This window comes from Geotrypetes seraphini, chromosome 3 (assembly GCF_902459505.1).
Source record: "Geotrypetes seraphini chromosome 3, aGeoSer1.1, whole genome shotgun sequence".
NCBI classification, from domain to species: Eukaryota; Metazoa; Chordata; class Amphibia; order Gymnophiona; family Dermophiidae; genus Geotrypetes; species Geotrypetes seraphini.
Window position 1 is genome coordinate 188,665,603 of NC_047086.1, and position 18,222 is coordinate 188,683,824.

The 18,222-nt window shown below is 49.0% G+C and overlaps 1 protein-coding gene across 3 annotated transcripts in view; it reads left to right on the top strand.

The window, feature by feature from the left end:
* The window catches only part of HNRNPA1 (heterogeneous nuclear ribonucleoprotein A1), a 47,374-nt gene extending 40,945 nt beyond the window's left edge, over positions 1-6,429 (top strand). For all 3 annotated transcript variants that reach the window (XM_033936627.1, XM_033936628.1, XM_033936629.1), the window contains 2 exons: positions 5,824-5,898; positions 6,080-6,429. In XM_033936627.1, coding sequence (XP_033792518.1) covers positions 5,824-5,888 — 65 coding nt within the window. In that variant the 3' untranslated portion in view covers positions 5,889-5,898; positions 6,080-6,429. The remainder of the gene's footprint in view (positions 1-5,823; positions 5,899-6,079) is intronic.
* The last annotated feature ends 11,793 nt before the right edge of the window (positions 6,430-18,222 follow it).

Consider the following 18,222-nt stretch of genomic DNA (forward strand, 5'->3'; position numbering starts at 1 on the left):
CCTCCGGCGGAGTCGCTCCGGCTTCCTCTGCATAAACTGCTTGATCAGACTTTCATGCACTGTTTTGAAACTCCTTATTCCATTCCAGCAATTCCCAGCAAGCTGGAGGCTCGATACCGCATCGTCCACCACAAAGGGTTTGAGGGAGCGCAACTTTCTCATCAGTCCCTCCTGGTCGAGTCCTCCCTCAAACGATCCCATCCCTCTCAGGTTTACGCCTCAGTACCACCGGGCCGAGAAGGGAGGACGATGGATAAGTTTGGTAGACGTATCTACCAGAACTCTATGATGGCATCTCGAGTGCTCAACTACAATTTTTTCTTTTCCTCATATTTGGATTTCTTCTTGCCGGTGCTCCGCAAGTTCATCCCTTTCATCGATGCTCAGGCTCGATTCGAGTTTGAGGAGGTGGTGGCGACCCTTTCCCAGTTGCGCCTCCAACTGATGCAATCCTCCTACGATGCCTTCGAGCTCTCGGCACGTGCTGCTGCCTGTTCGGTAGCCATGCGTCGCCTGGCATGGCTCCGTACGATTGATATGGATCCGAACCTCCAAGACAGGCTTGCAAATGTGCCTTGTGCGGGAGCGGACCTGTTCGATGAGTCTTATCGAGACTGTTACTAAGAAACTTTCGGATCATGAGAAGTCCTTCCAGTCTATCCTGCGGCCTAAGCCCAAGCCTCAACAGTCTCGACCCACTAGGCCGCCTTTGATTTATCAACGGCGTTATCAGCCGAGGCAGGCTCCTCCTGCGAGACAGCCTGCGAAGAGACAGCCTCCCCAGAAGCCTCAGATGCCGGCTGCACCCAAGGCTACTCAGCCTTTTTGACTCTCTTCCAGGGAGCATAACCGACCTCGTTCTGTCTCCCACTGTTTTTCCCATTGGGGGTCGTCTCCATCATTTTTGTCATCGATGGGAGACCATCACCACGGACCTTTGGGTCCTTACCATCGTAAGAGAAGGATACTCTCTTCATTTCCAACGGGTCCCCCCGGACCACCCGCCAAGAGAGTATCCTTCAAACTTGACGCAGACCGCTCTTCTCCTTCAGGAGGCTCAGGCTCTGCTTCGGCTTCGGGCCGTCGAGCCGGTTCCATTAGATCAGCAAAACCAGGGGTTTTACTCCCGGTACTTCCTCGTTCCGAAGAAGACGGGCGATCTGCGTCCCATTTTGGAACTTCGGGTCCTCAACAAGTTTTTGGTCAAGGAGCGGTTCCGTATGCTGACCCTTGCTTCTCTCTATCCCCTCCTCGAGCAGAACGATTGGTTATGCTCCCTGGATCTCAAGGAGGCCTACACTCACATCCCTATTCATCCGGCCTCCCGCAAGTTCCTCAGATTTCGGGTGGGACATCTACATCTGCAGTATCGAGTGCTTCCATTCGGCCTCTCCTCGTCCCCCAGAGTCTTCACGAAATGTCTGGTGGTGGTGGCCGCTGCACTCCGAACCATGGGTCTTCAGGTGTTTCCATACCTCGACGACTGGCTCATCAAGGCCCCGTCAGCTCCAGAGGTCATTTCAGCGACCTTGACTACCATTCGTTTCCTGCAAAGCTTGGGCTTCGAGATCAACTTTCCCAAGTCACATCTTCAGCCCACCCAGTCTCTCCCCTTTATCGGGGCGGTCCTGGATACCATTCAGCTTCGAGCATTCCTTCCTCCTCAACGCATGGATGCTCTCCTTCTACTCTGCCAGTCGGTCTCTTCTCGCCAATCCATCTCAGCGAGACACATGATGGTCCTCTTGGGCCACATGGCATCTACAGTTCATGTGACGCCTTTTGCCAGACTACATCTCAGAATTCCTCAATGGACCCTGGCATCTCAGTGGACTCAGGTGTCCGACCCATTATCCCATCACATTGTGGTCACTCCTGTTCTACGGCAGTCGCTTCTTTGGTGGATGACCTCTTTGAATCTATCCAGAGGTTTGCTGTTTCACTCTCCCCCCCACCAGAAAGCTCTCACGACCGATTCTTCGAACTATGCCTGGGGGGCGCATCTGGATGGGCTTCGCACTCAGGGGTTCTGGACCAGTGCGGAACGACTCCATCAAATCAATCTTCTGGAGCTCAGAGCCATCTTCAATGCTCTCCAAGCTTTTCAACATCTGCTTCACGACATGGTGGTCCTTATTCGCACAGACAATCAGGTCGCCATGTATTATGTCAACAAGCAAGGGGGCACGGGCTCGGCCCCTCTTTGCCAGGAAGCTCTTCGAGTCTGGGATTTGGGCTGTTCGCCACAACGCCTTCCTCAAAGCTGTCTACATTCAGGGTAAGGACAACGTCTTGGCAGACAAATTGAGTCGTCTTCTCCAGCCTCACGAATGGACGCTCCACTCCGACCCCCTGCATCAGATCTTTGCACAGTGGGGAACGCCTCTGATAGACCTCTTTGCGGCCCCCCACAATTTCAAACTGCCTCAGTTTTGCTCCAGGATCTACACTCCTCATCGCCTCGAGGCAGATGCCTTTCTACTGGATTGGGGGAATCGCTTCCTATATGCGTTTCCCCCATTTCCTCTCATTCAAAAGACTCTGGTCAAGTTGAGATCAGACCATGCCACCATGATTCTGATTGCTCCTCGGTGGCCCAGACAACCTTGGTACTCCCTTCTACTTCAACTGAGCAGCAAGGAGCCAGTACTTCTTCCAGTGTTTCCTTCACTACTTACTCAACATCAAGGTTCACTACTTCATCCCAACCTGCAGTCTCTCCACCTGACAGCTTGGTTCCTTTCAACGTAACCCCTCATCAGTTCTCTCAAGCAGTGAGGGAGGTCTTGGAGGCTTCCTGGAAGCCTGCTACTCGACAATGCTATTCCCAAAAATGGACTAGATTTTCTTCCTGGTGTATTTCCAACGCCACGGAGCCTCAGCGAGCTTCCCTATCGTCTGTGTTGGACTATCTTCTACACCTGTCTCAGTCTGGTCTCAAGTCTACTTCGATTCGAGTCCACCTGAGTGCTATTGCGGCTTTCCATCAGCCTCTACAGGGGAAACCTTTGTCTGCTCATCCTGTGGTTTCCAAATTTATGAAAGGGCTCTTTCATGTCAACCCTCCTATCAAACCTCCTCCTGTGGTTTGGGATCTCAATGTTGTCCTGTCTCATCTCATGAAGCCTCCGTTTGAACCTCTCAACAAGGCTCCACTTAAGTATCTCACCTGGAAGGTGGTTTTTCTGGTGGCCCTCACGTCTGCTCGCAGGGTCAGTGAGCTTCAAGCCCTAGTGGCGGATCCACCGTTCACAGTATTCCATCATGACAAGGTGGTCCTCCGTACTCATCCGAAATTCCTGCCTAAAGTGGTCTCTGAATTTCATCTCAACCAATCTATTGTACTTCCAGTATTTTTTCCAAAGCCTCATTCTCACCCTGGAGAATCAGCTCTTCACACTCTGGACTGTAAACGTGCTTTGGCTTTCTACTTAGATCGCACCAAGCCACACAGAACTGCTCCTCAACTTTTCGTCTCCTTTGATCCAAACAAGTTGGGACGACCTGTATCGAAGCGTACCATCTCTAATTGGATGGCGGCTTGTATCTCTTCCTGCTATGCCCAGGCTGGATTATCCCTCCCTTGTAAGGTCACAGCCCATAAGGTCAGAGCAATGGCAGCCTCTGTAGCCTTCCTCAGATCGACACCGATTGAGGAGATTTGTAAGGCTGCCACTTGGTCCTCGGTTCATACATTCACCTCTCATTATTGTCTGGATACTTTCTCCAGACGGGATGGACAGTTTGGCCAAACAGTGTTACAAAATTTATTCTCTTAAGTTGCCAACTCTCCCACCATCCCATTGAGGTTAGCTTGGAGGTCACCCACTAGTGAGAATACCTGCCTGCTTGTCCTGGGATAAAACAATGTTACTTACCGTAACAGTTGTTATCCAGGGACAGCAGGCAGCTATTCTCACGTCCCACCCACCTCCCCTGGGTTGGCTTCTCAGGCTAGCTACCTGAACTGAGGAGACACGCCCGGTACATCGGGCGGGAAGGCACTGGCGCATGCGCGGTGCGGGCATCTCGAAACTTCTGAGTTTCTTCAAGCAAGACATGCTTGCAAGATGTCCGTATCGGGGCTCTGTCGGATGACATCACCCACTAGTGAGAATAGCTGCCTGCTGTCCCTGGATAACAACTGTTACGGTAAGTAACATTGCTTTATGAGCATGCTTCTGGAATGAATTATGCTCGTAAACCAAGGTACCACTGTACTGCTTTCCAGACATTGCCCCCTTTTCTCATCCATGTAGAGGTATTTAGTGATTTACTTATCTGAGGGCTTATACTCACCCGGGAGCTTTGATCACCTTGCCCCATCACTTCTAGTTTAAAACCCTCTTCAGTAGATTAGCCAGCCTACTTCTGAAGACACTTCTTCCCTTCTTTGATAGATGCACAACCTCTATACTCGGCAGCCCTTGAAAAATCATCCCACACCATCATCGACACCATCCACGCATTCATTTCCAGGATGTGTGCTTCTCTGCCTTGGCCTTTACCCTCTACAGGGTGACTTTTTTTTTTTTTGCAGGGTGACTTATGTTTTGCAGATGGTTAAGTTTTGAGCAGAACAGACATGCTTCTCGGGGGAAAAGCAAATGGCAGATGAAATTTAATGTGGACAAATGCAAAGTGATGCACATTGGGAAGAATAACCTGAATCACAGTTACTGGATGCTAGGGTCCAACTTGGGGATTAGCACCCAAGAAAAGGATCTGGGTGTTATCGTAGACAATACGACAATCTTCCACTCAATGTGCAGCGGTGGCCAAAAAAGCAAATAGGATGCTAGGAATTATTTAAAAAGGATGGTTAACAAGATTAAGAATGTTATTATGCCCCTGTTTTGCTCCATGGTGCGACCTCATTTGGAGTATTGCGTTCAATTCTGGTCTCCTTATCTCAAGAAAGATATATAGTGGCACTAGAAAAGGTTCAAAGAAGAGTGACCAAGGGGATGGAACTCCTCTCATATGAGGAAAGACTAAAATGGTTAGGGCTCTTCAGCTTGGAAAAGAGATGGCTGAGGGGGAGATATGATTGAAGTCTACGAAATCCTGAGTGGAGTAGAATGAGTACAAGTGGATCAATTTATTTATTTATTTTTTCACTCCATCAAATCTCTGGAACGTGTTGCCAGAGGATGTGGTAAGAGCAGATAGTGTAGGTTTGGACAAGTTCCTGGAGGATAAGTCCAGAGTCTATTATTAAGGGATATACAGGGGAAGTCGCTGCTTGCCCTGTAGCGGTAGCATAGAATATTGCTACCTTGGGTTGTGGCCAGGTACTAGTGGCCTGGATTGGCCACCGTGAGAACGGGCTACTGAGCTTGGTGGACCATTGGTCTGACCCAGAAAGGCTGTTCTTATGGAGTGAACCCATACCCCTCACTTCTGTTTCCTCTCCAGGGCTGACCATCTGCTTTGGTATGATGTGAGGAATTAGGATAGGCCAGAAGGATGGTAGGCAGAAGAAAAGAATTCTAATGAAGCTCCCTATAAGAATTCTCACAAGAAGGGATTGGCTACCTACATGTTCAGGAGAGTATCTGTCTACTAGAAAGAAGATATCGATGTAATAACCTAATCTTCACACCCTCTCATTGAATGGAAAAAACCCTGAAATAAGATGATCATCATTATGATGTCCTCTTGAAAGATCCTACAATTTTGAAATTCCCTGGTAAATCCCCCATTCAAAGTTTTAATTTTAAAGGTCAGACAACACAATTTAAACAAAATACACATTTCAACAGGAAGCCCATGAGGATCCATAAATTACTGTTAGAGGTTTAACATAAATTCTCAATTTAGGTGGTTTTGGTGGATCAAGTGGAAGTGGTGGAAGCAGCAGTTATGGAAGTGGAAGAAGATTCTAAAACTGATTTGGTAAGGCTGATCTTTGCTGCATTTCTTTACCATTCAGACTAATCAAAGTACGCTTTACTTTACTACCAGGTATTGAATTTAATAATTGTTAATGTATTAAATGTATGGGAGCAAAACATAATGCTGTTGTAGCCTTAAGATGATGACTAGATTAACAATTTTATTCCATATTATTCAACAGGAAACAAAGCTTAGCAGGAGAGGCGAGCCAGAGAAGTGACAGGGAAGCTACAGGTTACTACAAAAGTTGTGAACTCAGCCAAGCACAGTTGTGGCAGGGCGTAGCTGCTACATGAAGACATGTTTTAGAAAATTATTTGGGCAAATACAAGGACTGTGTATGTGTGAAATTAATTGTATAACAGGTTATTTTAGTTTCTGTAATGTGGAAAGTGTAAAGCATTCCGAAAAGGGGTTTTAAATGTAGATTTTTTTTTTTAATTTTATTTTTTTTGACCCATGCCATTGATTAATAACTGTAATAGTCTGATCATGATGATGAATAAATACTTGTCTTTTTTTATAAATGTACTGTGTAGTTAGTCATTCTAGGTTCTTATTTAAAAATATAAGGATTTTAGTATTCATAGGGAAGGATGCTAAGAAGTTTTCTACCTGTTGGTGGGTTTTTCTGTTTTTAGTGGGTTTTTGTTGTTGGCTTTTGTTCTTTTAATATATTAAAATGTAGGCGGCTTAATCTCACTTCGAGGTTTTGAACATCAAGCATTTCATCTATATTTCAGATAACTGGCCAGAATATTTTAAGTTTCTTTACCTTATTTGTTGTTTTAGCAAACTATTCCAAACTTTTAAAAAAGTGGATCTTTATCTGAACGCTTAATATGATTACTGGTTAGTGATTTAAGGTCTGTCCCATCTCCTCCCACCTTGCACAAATTAATGTCAACCCCTTAAACTGATCTTAAAACCCAAGTGAAGATTTTTGAGTAGCTAACCCCTCCTTTACAAAGCCGCGCTAACATTTTTTTTTTAGCACCAGCCACCGCGGTAAGTACTCAGACGTCCATAGAAATCCTATGAGTTTCCGAGTTCCTACTGCTGTGACTGTTGCTAAATACACTAGTGCAGCTTTGTAAAAGAGAGGGTATAATACTTAATAAAAAATGTTTAAAAGAACAAACCCTGTTAATCTGATTTAAATGCTAGTTGAGCAGGGGGGGCATTTTTTTAAATAGGTTTCTTCCTTTTAAGATTTAAATTTTCAATCCTTTTCATAGTAGACTTAGACTGATCATAATTTTTTTTTTAGTAATTCTTTATTCATTTTCAAATTGAACAAGTGCACAAAAGAATATATTATACAAATTATTCCACAATAGCACATTAATATCTACCACATAAAAATCTAGTGATACAATAACTCCCCCCTACCACCCATCCTTCATCACATTTTCAATAGAAATATACATATATTATAACATATTATGTAAAATTATTCCCAACTCCCTCCTCCCTTTAGTGTGCTAAAAAAGAAAAGGAAAAGAGAAGAATTGATGACTATTCATCACAATATTTTGCCAATGGCCCCCATATTTTTATAAAGTTAGTGTATGTCCCTCTTTGTATTGCTATTGCTCGTTCCATTTTAAATATATGGCATAAAGAATTCCACCAAAATGTGTAACTAAGGTTACTGTGATTTTTCCAATTATTGGTTAATTTTTGGTTTTTTGAAGGATCATTGCTTTCTTTTCCTCTTGACTCAACAGATGATAATTTTAAGTTAACTTCAAAATTCAAAGACAGAACTAGTATACGTTCAGTGAGATTTTATATTTTTTAGTGTATCCTTGAAATATATTAACAAGATATTTTGCCAAAATCTAGGCATTTAGTTTTGTAATCATAGTTCCTAATTATAGATTATAAGGATGGCAAAATACAAAATGGTGCTTTATATAAGCCCTGCTTTAGATATGAGCTCAATTACCTGCTGATCTTTTTATGTAACATGATTTTCAGCATGCAGTGGCTTAGTCAAGTATGATGATATACTGTGGCCCATGCTAGCATTTCTTAGCAAATTTGAAGCGCTGTGGCTGTTAATTGCCTTTTTGGTTTCCTTGACCACCCAAAGCAAACCTGTTAAACATAAATTGCACCCTTCCAAAATTGCAGTTAAGTGATATAAACATGGCACACAAGATTTGACTTGTTTAACATCTTAGGTCCACCAAAGTCATCGGGTAAATCATGCAGTCACTTTAAATGTTAACTAACAGATCTTTTCAGTTGGCTTATCCTGCTCTTAGATGTGAATATCCTGAAGTTTAGTCCCATGGGTGTGTAACAGTGCTGAGCTTGAAATATCAGGTGGATCCTAAACTATTGAGGGGAGTCTACAGATACATCCTGCGTACTCTGGCATACTTTTAACATTCAGCACATGCTAGCATACCACAACAGGAGGATATGAGGAAAGATCGCCAGGAATCGAGAAATAGCTATAAAGATCCAGGAGACATGCAGATGGTTCAGCTGCTAGCAAGCATAGCCAGCACGAATGGCCGTCAGCTCAAACACCGACAGCTGAGAGTAGACACTTGTGTGGAGTCCAGTATGACAGATAAGCAAGTGCAGACAGACGGCTAGCAAGATAAGCAGAGCCTTCTGCACTCTCCATGACAGCTAGGAGGAAGGTTACAATGCTCATCGGAAGGAAGGAAGGAGGCAGACGAGAGTAAGGAACCTTGCTCTTAGGACTAGCAGTCAGATCCAGAAGGCAAGGTTTTGTTACTGTGCTTGTAGGTAAGAACAGATTTTACTTACGTCCGTAATGGAATTTACCTGACACTTAATTACTAAATGTGAAATGTGCTACAGTCAGATTAGCTGAACTGGAAGGCAGTTTATTTAATCAATTTCGTTCCAGTACTGTGTCAACATAGGGTCAAAACAGAGCCCTTTTGTTAAATATTCAACATAACGCACAAATATTAAGTTTAAATATTTAAGTACTTTTTTGGGACCTGATTTATAAGCATTGTATTAGTTGCTGTTCAAAGCAGCCTGATTTATGACACTGCTGTATTAAAAAGCACTGGATGCCCCTTTATAGGGCAATCCAAGCTTTGTAGATGTAACTTTATTTTGCTCAAAATTTGGGCTTAATTCATAATATTCTAATTTTGCAGGATAATTGGGCTATGGTAATCTTCAGAACCAGAGGGTGATTGTCTTCACTGATTGCCAGAAAGGTAAGTAGACTGACAAATAATAGGAAATATGTTCTGGTGGGGGGTATGGTGTTTGGATTTTTATTTTTAATAACAGTACATGGATATAGAGGCAGAGATTTGACTTGCCACTTGAAAGATTAGATCAGGGGTAGGGAACTCCGGTCCTCGAGAGCCATATTCCAGTCGGGTTTTCAGGATTTCCCCAATGAATATGCATTGAAAGCAGTGCATGCAAATAAATCTCATACATATTCATTGGGGAAATCCTGAAAACCCAACTGGAATAGGGCTCTCAAGGACAGGAGTTCCCTACCCCTGGATTAGATGTTGCTGCCTCTTTCCCTTTAAGAAACCTGAAAAATTGGCAGAGCTGTCATAATAGCTTTTATCCCAGGACAAGCAGGCAGCATATTCTTGACTGATGGGTGACGGCACCGACGGAGCCCCGGTACGGACAATTTTAGAGTGATTGCACTCTAAGAACTTGGAAAGTTCTAGTAGGCCGCACCGCGCACGCGCAAGTGCCTTCCCGCCCGACAGAGGCGCGCGGTCCCCAGTTTCTTAGTTTCCGCGGAGCTAAGAAGACGCGTTCTTTAGCACTCTCCAGACCAGTAGAGGTTAACTTTACGAATGGGTATATATCTAATCATGACCAGCAGGTGGAGACTGAAAACAAAACTTTGGGACAGTATATACTATCCTCCCTTCTCTATTTCCCTCAGTCTTCTTTCAGTCTCCAGCAGGTGTTGAGTGATCTGTACCCATCTCTCTTGGTAGGGCTGTTGGAATTTGTTTAGGGGTTTATTGTCCCTGTTTTTGGCCGGACGGAGCTTGGTCGGGCCCTGTTTGGGGGTCCGTCCGACCTCGGGGGTGTCAAACCCGGCGGGTCACGAGCGGGGTCCCTCCCCCCACTTCCTCCACCTCCCCACATTTTTTTAGAGGAGCCTCAGCAGTAAGCCTTGCCCCCTAAGTCAAGCAAGGCATATTGCTTCGAGAGCCTGTGGAGTCTGTTCTGTAAAAAAAAAAAAAAAAAAAAAAAAAATCCTGAGGTAGTGCTGGTCTGAAGGGTTGTTTCCCTTTAAGAAAACTGTATTTTACTGTATTTTTTCATGTAACCAGCACTTTTTTATAGCTAGGTCGCGTCTGGAGCAATTGTGCCCTTCTCCGGGGGAGTAGGCCACAATTTTAGTCCAGCCGCGAGGCACTCGCGGCCGGCCTGAACTCGGCGGTTTGGGTCGGTGAGGTGGTGGAGCTCCGTCGGCAGCGGCTGCAGGCGCCCAGAGCTCCCCGCCGATGGTGCCTCGCGAGTCGGCTTGGAGCAGTGGGGAAGCCCGGTCTTCCACAACCGCCCACGGAGGGATTCCCCGAAGGATTCCCTCTCAGCTGATTTTTTGACAGCTGATGCCGACTTGCCTGTCTTAGCGGCTGGGACTGTTCAGTCTTCTCAGCCGCTACAGGCCATGGAGGGAGCATTTTTGGCGGGAACTTCGCCATTTTCTTTGTCTGGCCCCTCCATTTTGTCTGCAACCTCAGGTGACCTTCCCCCTGTATGGCGAACACAGGGGCAGGTTTCAGCTTGGACCCCTGCTGGGGCAGGGAGTCCCTGGGGACCCCCAGGGGTTTTTTGCCCCCAATTTATTTTCTTTCTTTGTGCGGACTTTTGGGGGTCCCACGTGCGCCTGGGGGGTTTCGGGGGGGGATTCCCTCCGCGCCCCCTATGGCTTTGCCTCCCTCTTTTCGTTTGGCGTCCCCTCTTCCTCCTCCCTCTTCCAAGCGCCCGCGGGGGGGCTTGGATTGCGAATTGGTGGGCGGAGGAGCGTGTTGGCCTGGTTGAGGACCTGGCTGCTTTGGCGGGCTTCCAGGATCCTCTAGAGGGGACGCCTGTTGGCAGCGGGGCGGCGGGTTTCCCGTCTTCCAGAGCAGATGCGTCCGTGGTGCGTTTTTTTATTCAGAGGGATGAGCTTTTAGACCTGTGTAGCAGGTCTCCTTGGTGCTGCATTTTTGCAGTGGCGCCGCCGGAGACCCCGCGTATGGGGGCCCCTCTGCTTCAGGGGGTCTGTCCTGGTTCCCGCTCTTTTCCTGTGCGTCAGGATTTGCGGGATTTTGTGTTGGCGCAGTGGCCTATGGGCGCAGTTTCGTTTGGTGTGCGCCTTGGCTCTTGGGTATCCCGTCCCGGAGGGAGGTAGGGCTACCTTAATTTCGCCAATGGGGAACGCGGTGGTCTCGGCACTTCCTAAGCGGCATACCGTGCCTGTTATGGACGGTTCTGCTCTTAGGGTCTCGGAGGCGCGTGCGTTAGAGACTCTTCTTAAGTATGATTTTGATGTCTCTGCCTTTGGGGTCCAGGCGGCTGTTTGTGGGGAGCTAGTCGCTCGCGCCGTGTTTCGGTGGGCTGAGCGTGTCCTGGATCGGGAGTCTGATGACTGGTCTCTAGTGGATCAGGAGGTAGCGAAGATTGCGATGGCTGCCTCGTTCCTCTCAGATGCTCTTTATGACTTGGTGCGGATTTCGGCTAAGTCTATGGCATGGCCGCGCGGCGTATTTTGTGGCTGCGCGCTTGGGCGGCGGATTCTGCGTCCAAAGCTAAGTTTACTAAAGTTCCCTTTAGGGGGTCTTTTTGTTTGGAGAGGAATTAGATGAGTTGATTCAGACTCTGACGGACTCGAAGGTGCCCCGTCTGCCTGAGGACCGTGCCCGCCCTGCGTCTAGGTGTGGGGCTGCCCGGGGGCGTTTGCGGGAATTTCGCAAGTATCGCCCGGGGCGTGGGGCTGCTTCTTTCCCGGCTCAGGGTTTTTCCCGGGGTCGGTTCTTCCAGCGCATGCAGCCCTTTCGGGGGGCCCGTCGGGGGGCAGGGAATCCCTCCGCCGGTTCCCCCGCTTCCCGTCCTGCGCAATGACTCCTTGCCGGCGCCCCCTTTGGTTCCGGTGGGGGCCCGGCTGCGCAACTTTTTCCCGAGATCGCGTCCGATCAGTGGGTCCTTGAGGTGGTGCGGGACGGTTACGCTCTGGAGTTTACCCGCTCTCTGCCGGACCTTTTCCTCGCTTCTCCATGTCAGACTCCATGGAAGACGCAGGCTTTTCGTCAGACCCTTCAGCGTTTGCTAGATCTCGAGGCAGTGGTGCCGGTGTCCCCTACGGAGTGGGGCACCGGCAGGTACTCCATTTACTTTGTGGTGGCCATAAAGGAGGGGACCTTTCGGCCCATCCTGGATGTCTCTCGATCTGACGGAGGCCTACTTGCAGGTTCCAATTCGGGCCTCTCATCAGCACTTCCTTCGCTTTGCGATCTTGGGGCGGCACTTTCAGTTCTGTGCGCTTCCCTTTGGTCTGGCCACGGCTCCTCGGACGTTCACCACGGTAATGGTGGTCGTCGCGGCAGCCTTGCGGTCGGTGGGCATCCTGGTTCTCCCCTACCTGGACGACTGGTTGATTCGGGCAAAGTCGTTGCAGGAGAGCTCCCGGGTTACGGCTCGGGTGGTGGAGTTTCTCCGGTCGCTGGGCTGGGTGGTCAACCTTTCCAAGAGTCGGTTGGTCCCGGCTCAGCGTCTGGAGTGCCTTGGGGTTATGTTCGACATCTCCTTGGGGAAGGTCTTCCTTCCAGAGGCCCGGGTGAGCAAATTGCAATCTCAGATTCGCCTGCTTTTGGCGTCCCGGGGTCCTCGGGCGCGAGATTTCCTCCAAGTCCTGGGGTCAATGGCGGCGTCCCTGGACGTGGTGAGGTGGGCGCGGGCCCACATGCGTCCTCTTCAGTATGCTCTGCTCCGGAGGTGGTCTCCCCGGAGGCAAGATTTGGATGTTCCGGTTCCCCTGCGAGGCTTGGCGCGCTGCAGTCTGCGCTGGTGGCTCCGGACCCCTCACCTGGTTCAGGGGGTGGGTCTGGATCTCCCGCAGTGGACGGTGCTCCTTACGGATGCGAGTCTCCTCGGTTGGGGGGCTCAGTTTATGGGCCACTCAGCTCGGGGCACCTGGTCCGCGGAGGAGGCCTCCTGGTCGATCAACGAGTTGGAGACCAGAGCGGTCAGGCTGGCGCTGTTAGCTTTCCACTCCCTTTTGCTGGGCAAGTCGGTCAGAGTCCTGTCGGACAATGCCACGGCGGTGGCTTATGTCAATCGTCAGGGGGGCACCAAGAGCACTCCTGTGGCGCAGGAGGCGGCTCGGCTCATGGTTTGGGCGGAGTCCCATCTTCTGGACCTCTCGGCTTCTCATATAGCCGGGGTAGAAAATGTTCAGGCAGACTTCCTCAGTCGTCACTTCCTGGATCCAGGAGAGTGGTTTCTCAGCGCCGGAGCGTTTCGGTTGATAGTGCAAGATTGGGGGCAGCCCCTGATGGACCTGATGGCCACGAGTGGCAACGCCAAAGTGCCCCGCTTCTTCAGTCGTCGCAGGGAAGGGCTGGCCGAGGGTCTGGATGCTCTGGTCCAGCCGTGGCCAACGGAGGGGCTGTTGTATGTGTTCCCTCCTTAGCCGCTGGTGGGCAGAGTGCTTCTTCGCATTGTTCACCATCCTGGTTTGGTGGTGCTGGTGGCTCCGGATTGGCCTCGACGTCCGTGGTATGCGGATCTGGTGAGACACCTGGTGGCGGTTCCTCTTCCTCTGCCTCTCTCGGACGACCTTCTGATGCAGGGTCCCATTCCCTTGTTCGACCCGTCTCTCTTCTGTCTTACGGCGTGGCTCTTGAAAGGGGTCGCCTTAGCAAGAAGGGATATTCAGACAAGGTGATCGCTACACTGTTGGGGTCCCGGAGGCTTTCTACCTCTCGGGCTTATGTGCGGGTTTGGCGTCTCTTTGAGGAATGGTGTCGGGCGCGGGGAGTGACCTCTTTTCGCGCTTCTCTGCCTAACATTCTAGAGTTCTTGCAGGATGGCCTGGATAGAGGCCTGGCTTAGTCTTCTCTCCGGGTTCATCTTGCGGCCCTGTCGACCTTTCGAGGGTTGGTGTCAGGTCAGCGTTTATCGGCTCTTCCTGATGTGATTCGGTTTCTGCGGGCGGCCAAGTTGCTTAGGCCTCCCCTACGGCCCTCGGTTCCCTCTTGGGATCTTAATCTGGTTCTCTCTGTTTTGGTGCGCCCGCCTTTCGAGCCCTTGGACGACTGTTCTTTGAAGGACCTTACTTTGAAGGCGGTCTTTTTGGTGGCCATTACTTCTGCTAGGAGTATTTCTGAGCTGCAGGCTTTCTCTTGTAGGGCTCCCTTCTTGGAGTTGTCTAGGGAGCGGGTCGTCTTGCGGCCTGTTCCTTCCTTTCTGCCGAAGGTTGTTTCTCTTTTCATGTCAATCAATCGGTGGTTCTCCCGGTCTTGGGTGGTCGGGAGGGCTCTTCTGAGCAACGGCAGCTGCGCAAGTTGGATGTCGGTCGGGTCCTTCGCTCTGATGTGCAGCGGACCCAGGAATTCCGGAAGTCCGATCATCTCTTTGTCCTCCTGGCTGGTCCTCGTCGGGGAGCTGGCGCTTCTAAGGCTACTATTGCGCGCTGGATCAAGGAGACGATTGCTTCCGCTTATCTTCTGAAACAGCAGCCTGTTCCGGAGTTTCTCAAGGCTCCTTCCACTCGGGGTCAGGCAGCTTCTTGGGCTGAGTCGTCGCTCGTGCCTCCGGTGGATATTTGTAAGGCTGCGGTTTGGTCCTCCTTGTATTCTTTTGTTAGACATTATCGGGTAGATGTTCAGGCGCGTCGGGACGCGGTGTTCGGTGAGCGTGTTCTGGTATCGGCCCTTCGGGGGTCCCGCCCGTGAGAGGGACTGCTTTGGTACGTCCCATTCGTAAAGTTAACCTCTACTGGTCTGGAGAGTGCTAAAGAAGGAGAAATTAGGTTCTTACCTGCTAATTTACTTTCTTTTAGCTTCTCCAGACCAGTAGAGGTCCCCACCCTGTCTGTTGTTGTTGTTGTTGTTGGGGCTGTTTTCGCGGGCAGTTTTTGTTTTTTGCTGCGGGTTCTAGTATTTTTCTAGGGCCGGGGAGAATTAAAGAACAGCGGCTGTGGCTCGGCTGGCTTAGCTGGCGAGCTGTGGGGACATTTTCCTTCGGGTATTTCTCCTCTGCATTTTCCAACAGCATTTGGGTATGTTATTTGTTACTCCTGTTCGGAGTATTGTTTTCTTCCTGTTTTCCAGTTCTTGGTTCTGCTTGGCTATTCGGCAGACTGAGGGAAATAGAGAAGGGAGGATAGTATATACTGTCCCAAAGTTTTGTTTTCAGTCTCCACCTGCTGGTCATGATTAGATATATACCCATTCGTAAAGTTAACCTCTACTGGTCTGGAGAAGCTAAAAGAAAGTAAATTAGCAGGTAAGAACCTAATTTCTCCTTTTTCAACAGCCGTTGAAATTTTTTCTTCTTGCCTTCCTGCTCGCGTAAACCCTTTTGGCTTTTTTGCCTTTTTTCTTTTATTTCATTTTTCTAAAAAAAAAAAAAAAAAACCTTATTTTTTCTTCAAATTTGGTTTTTCCCCGGCGGGGCCTACTGCCACCATCGAGGCCTCGGCCTTCGATTTGGCGGAAGCCGTTTTTACTTTCATGCCCCCTCAACCAGGTTTTAAAAAGTGCCAGCGGTGTGCTCGGCCTATCTCTCTCACGGACCTGCACAACTGGTGCCTACAGTGTTTGGGTCCTGAGCATCAGGCTTCCACCTGCACCCGCTTTGCCATGTTAAAGAAACGTACTTTGAAAAATCGCCAGATACAACAGCGATTACTTTTCGGTGCCGAGATGTCCGATCCCGTTCCATCGACACCGGCATCGGCACCTTCACATTCAGCACCTACTTCTTCGACGCCACGCAATACCACACCGGCGTCGCACCCAGGTAAGCCGGCTAAGAAGCCTTCCCCGCTGGAGCGTCCTCCGGTCTCTATTGCAGCGAGCCCAGTCCTGCCGACCGTGAAACGCCAGCGGAAGCGCTCCGCCCCGATTGAAGTGAGTCCCTCGACCTCGGGCTCTTCATCTTCGGGGCGTCGAGCGGCACTGCAGGTCCTCCAAGTACAGCTAAAGGAGCAGTTACAACAACTCCTTCCTGCTCTATTGGCACCGAACTTTCCGGTGCCGGTCCGGTCTGAACCACCGGTACCGGTGGTAGACCAACCTCTATTATCGGCAACATCTGTTTCGGTACCGGTCCACTCGGCCTCATCGATATCGATGCCTGTTCTTGCTCCGGAGCCGAGAGCCCAACATCAGTCGGTACAGACTTCGGCACCGGTGCAACCGATAACATCTCCTGGTACCATGTCGATGAGGTCGGGTAAGTCGGTGCGCAAATCCCGGCACTTGGAACCATCCACCCCAGAGTCCCGAGACCGTAGTTCCCATATCAGGGACCCTGATCTGTGGGGTGACTCTGAAGAGCCCTTTCTGTCTGAAGGTGAATGTTCCTCAGATGAGGATGAGCCTGCTGTGCCTGATCCATCCTCTCAACAGGACTCCACATCTTTCACTTCTTTTTTGAAAGACATGTGTACCTCTTTATCCATTCCTTTGGAGGCTGAATCTAAAAAGTCTAAAGCCTTTTTAGATGCCCTTGATTTTGACCAGCCTCCAAAGGAATTTTTGAAACTTCCTCTTCATGACATCTTGAGGGAAACTTTCTATAAAAACCTAGAGACTCCTTTAACTATTCCAGGAGCTCTCCGCAAATTGGATTCATTATACAAAGTAATCCCTATTCCTGGGTTTGATAAGCCACAGCTTCCCCATGAATCTCTCTGCTTGTGGAATCTACGCTTAAAAAGTCTGCGGGGACTAGTGTATATGCTTCTGTCCCTCCTGGCAGAGAAGGTAAAGCCATGGACAAATTCGGTAAGCGATTATACCAGAATGCTATGCTCGCTAACAGATCTGGTAATTATGCTTTTCATTTTTCTTTTTATCTCAAGCATCTCCTTACCACCATGGCTTCATTTGAAAAGTACCTTCTTCAGCGCAAGCAGCAAGCTTTTCATCACTGCTCGTCTTCTCTGTTTCAACTACGTAAGTTCATGGTTCAGTCAATTTATGATACTTTCGAACTTACCTCCAGAGCAACTGCAATGTCTGTGGCCATGCGTCGCCTTGCCTGGCTTCGGGTATCCGAGCTTGATGTTAATCATCAAGATCGGTTAGCCAATGCCCCATGCCTGGGGGATGAGCTTTTTGCTGAATCCATGGACTCTACACTCAAAAGCTCTCGGCCCACGAAACACGCTGGGATACCCTGCTCAAAACCAAGAAAAAGCCTCCTCAGACTCGGCCTTTCAGACAGCAGTCGGCTTATCAACGATGCTATGCAGCTCGCCCATTGCCAGCAGCTTCCCAGCAACCCAGACGTCAACAGCAACGTCAGCCTCCCAGGCCACAGCAGCAGCAACCAGTGAAGCCACCTCCACAACAAAAATCGACGCAGCCCTTTTGACTGCATTCTCCAAAGCATAGCCAAGGTGCCCAGTTCTAACCACCTACCTCAACCTATAGGTGGTCGTCTCTTTTCCTCAGCTGGTGGGAACTTATCACTTCGGACCAATGGGTCCTCAACATCATCTACCACGGCTACTCTCTCAACTTTCAGACCCTTCCAGCTCAAAGCCTGCCAAAAGAGTCTGTTTTGAACACTCCTCAGTCTGCCCTCCTTCTTCAGGAAGTTCAATCCCTCCTCCTTCTAAACGCTATAGAGGAAGTTCCTCTAGATCAGCAGGGACAGGGATTCTACTCCCGTTACTTTCTAGTCCCCAAAAAAACAGGAGATCTCAGACCAATCCTAGATCTTCGCGATCTCAACAAATGTTTAGTCAAGGAAAAATTCAAGATGCTTTCTCTGGCCACTCTTTACCCTCTTCTCAATCTAGACGACTGGCTATGCTCCCTCGATCTCAAAGAAGCATACACTCACATACCTGTCAATCTGACCTCCAGACAGTATCTCCGCTTCATGATCAATCGCTGTCATTATCAATACAAGGTGCTACCATTCGGTCTTGCCTCCTCTCCAAGGGTGTTCACCAAATGTCTCATTGTGGTGGCAGCCTTTCTACGCTCTCACCACCTTCAAGTCTTTCCTTACCTGGACGATTGGTTAATCAAGGCCAATTCATCTCAAACAGTGCTCCTGGCCACCAACCAAACCATTCTGTTTCTACAGCTTCTGGGGTTCGAGATCAATCTA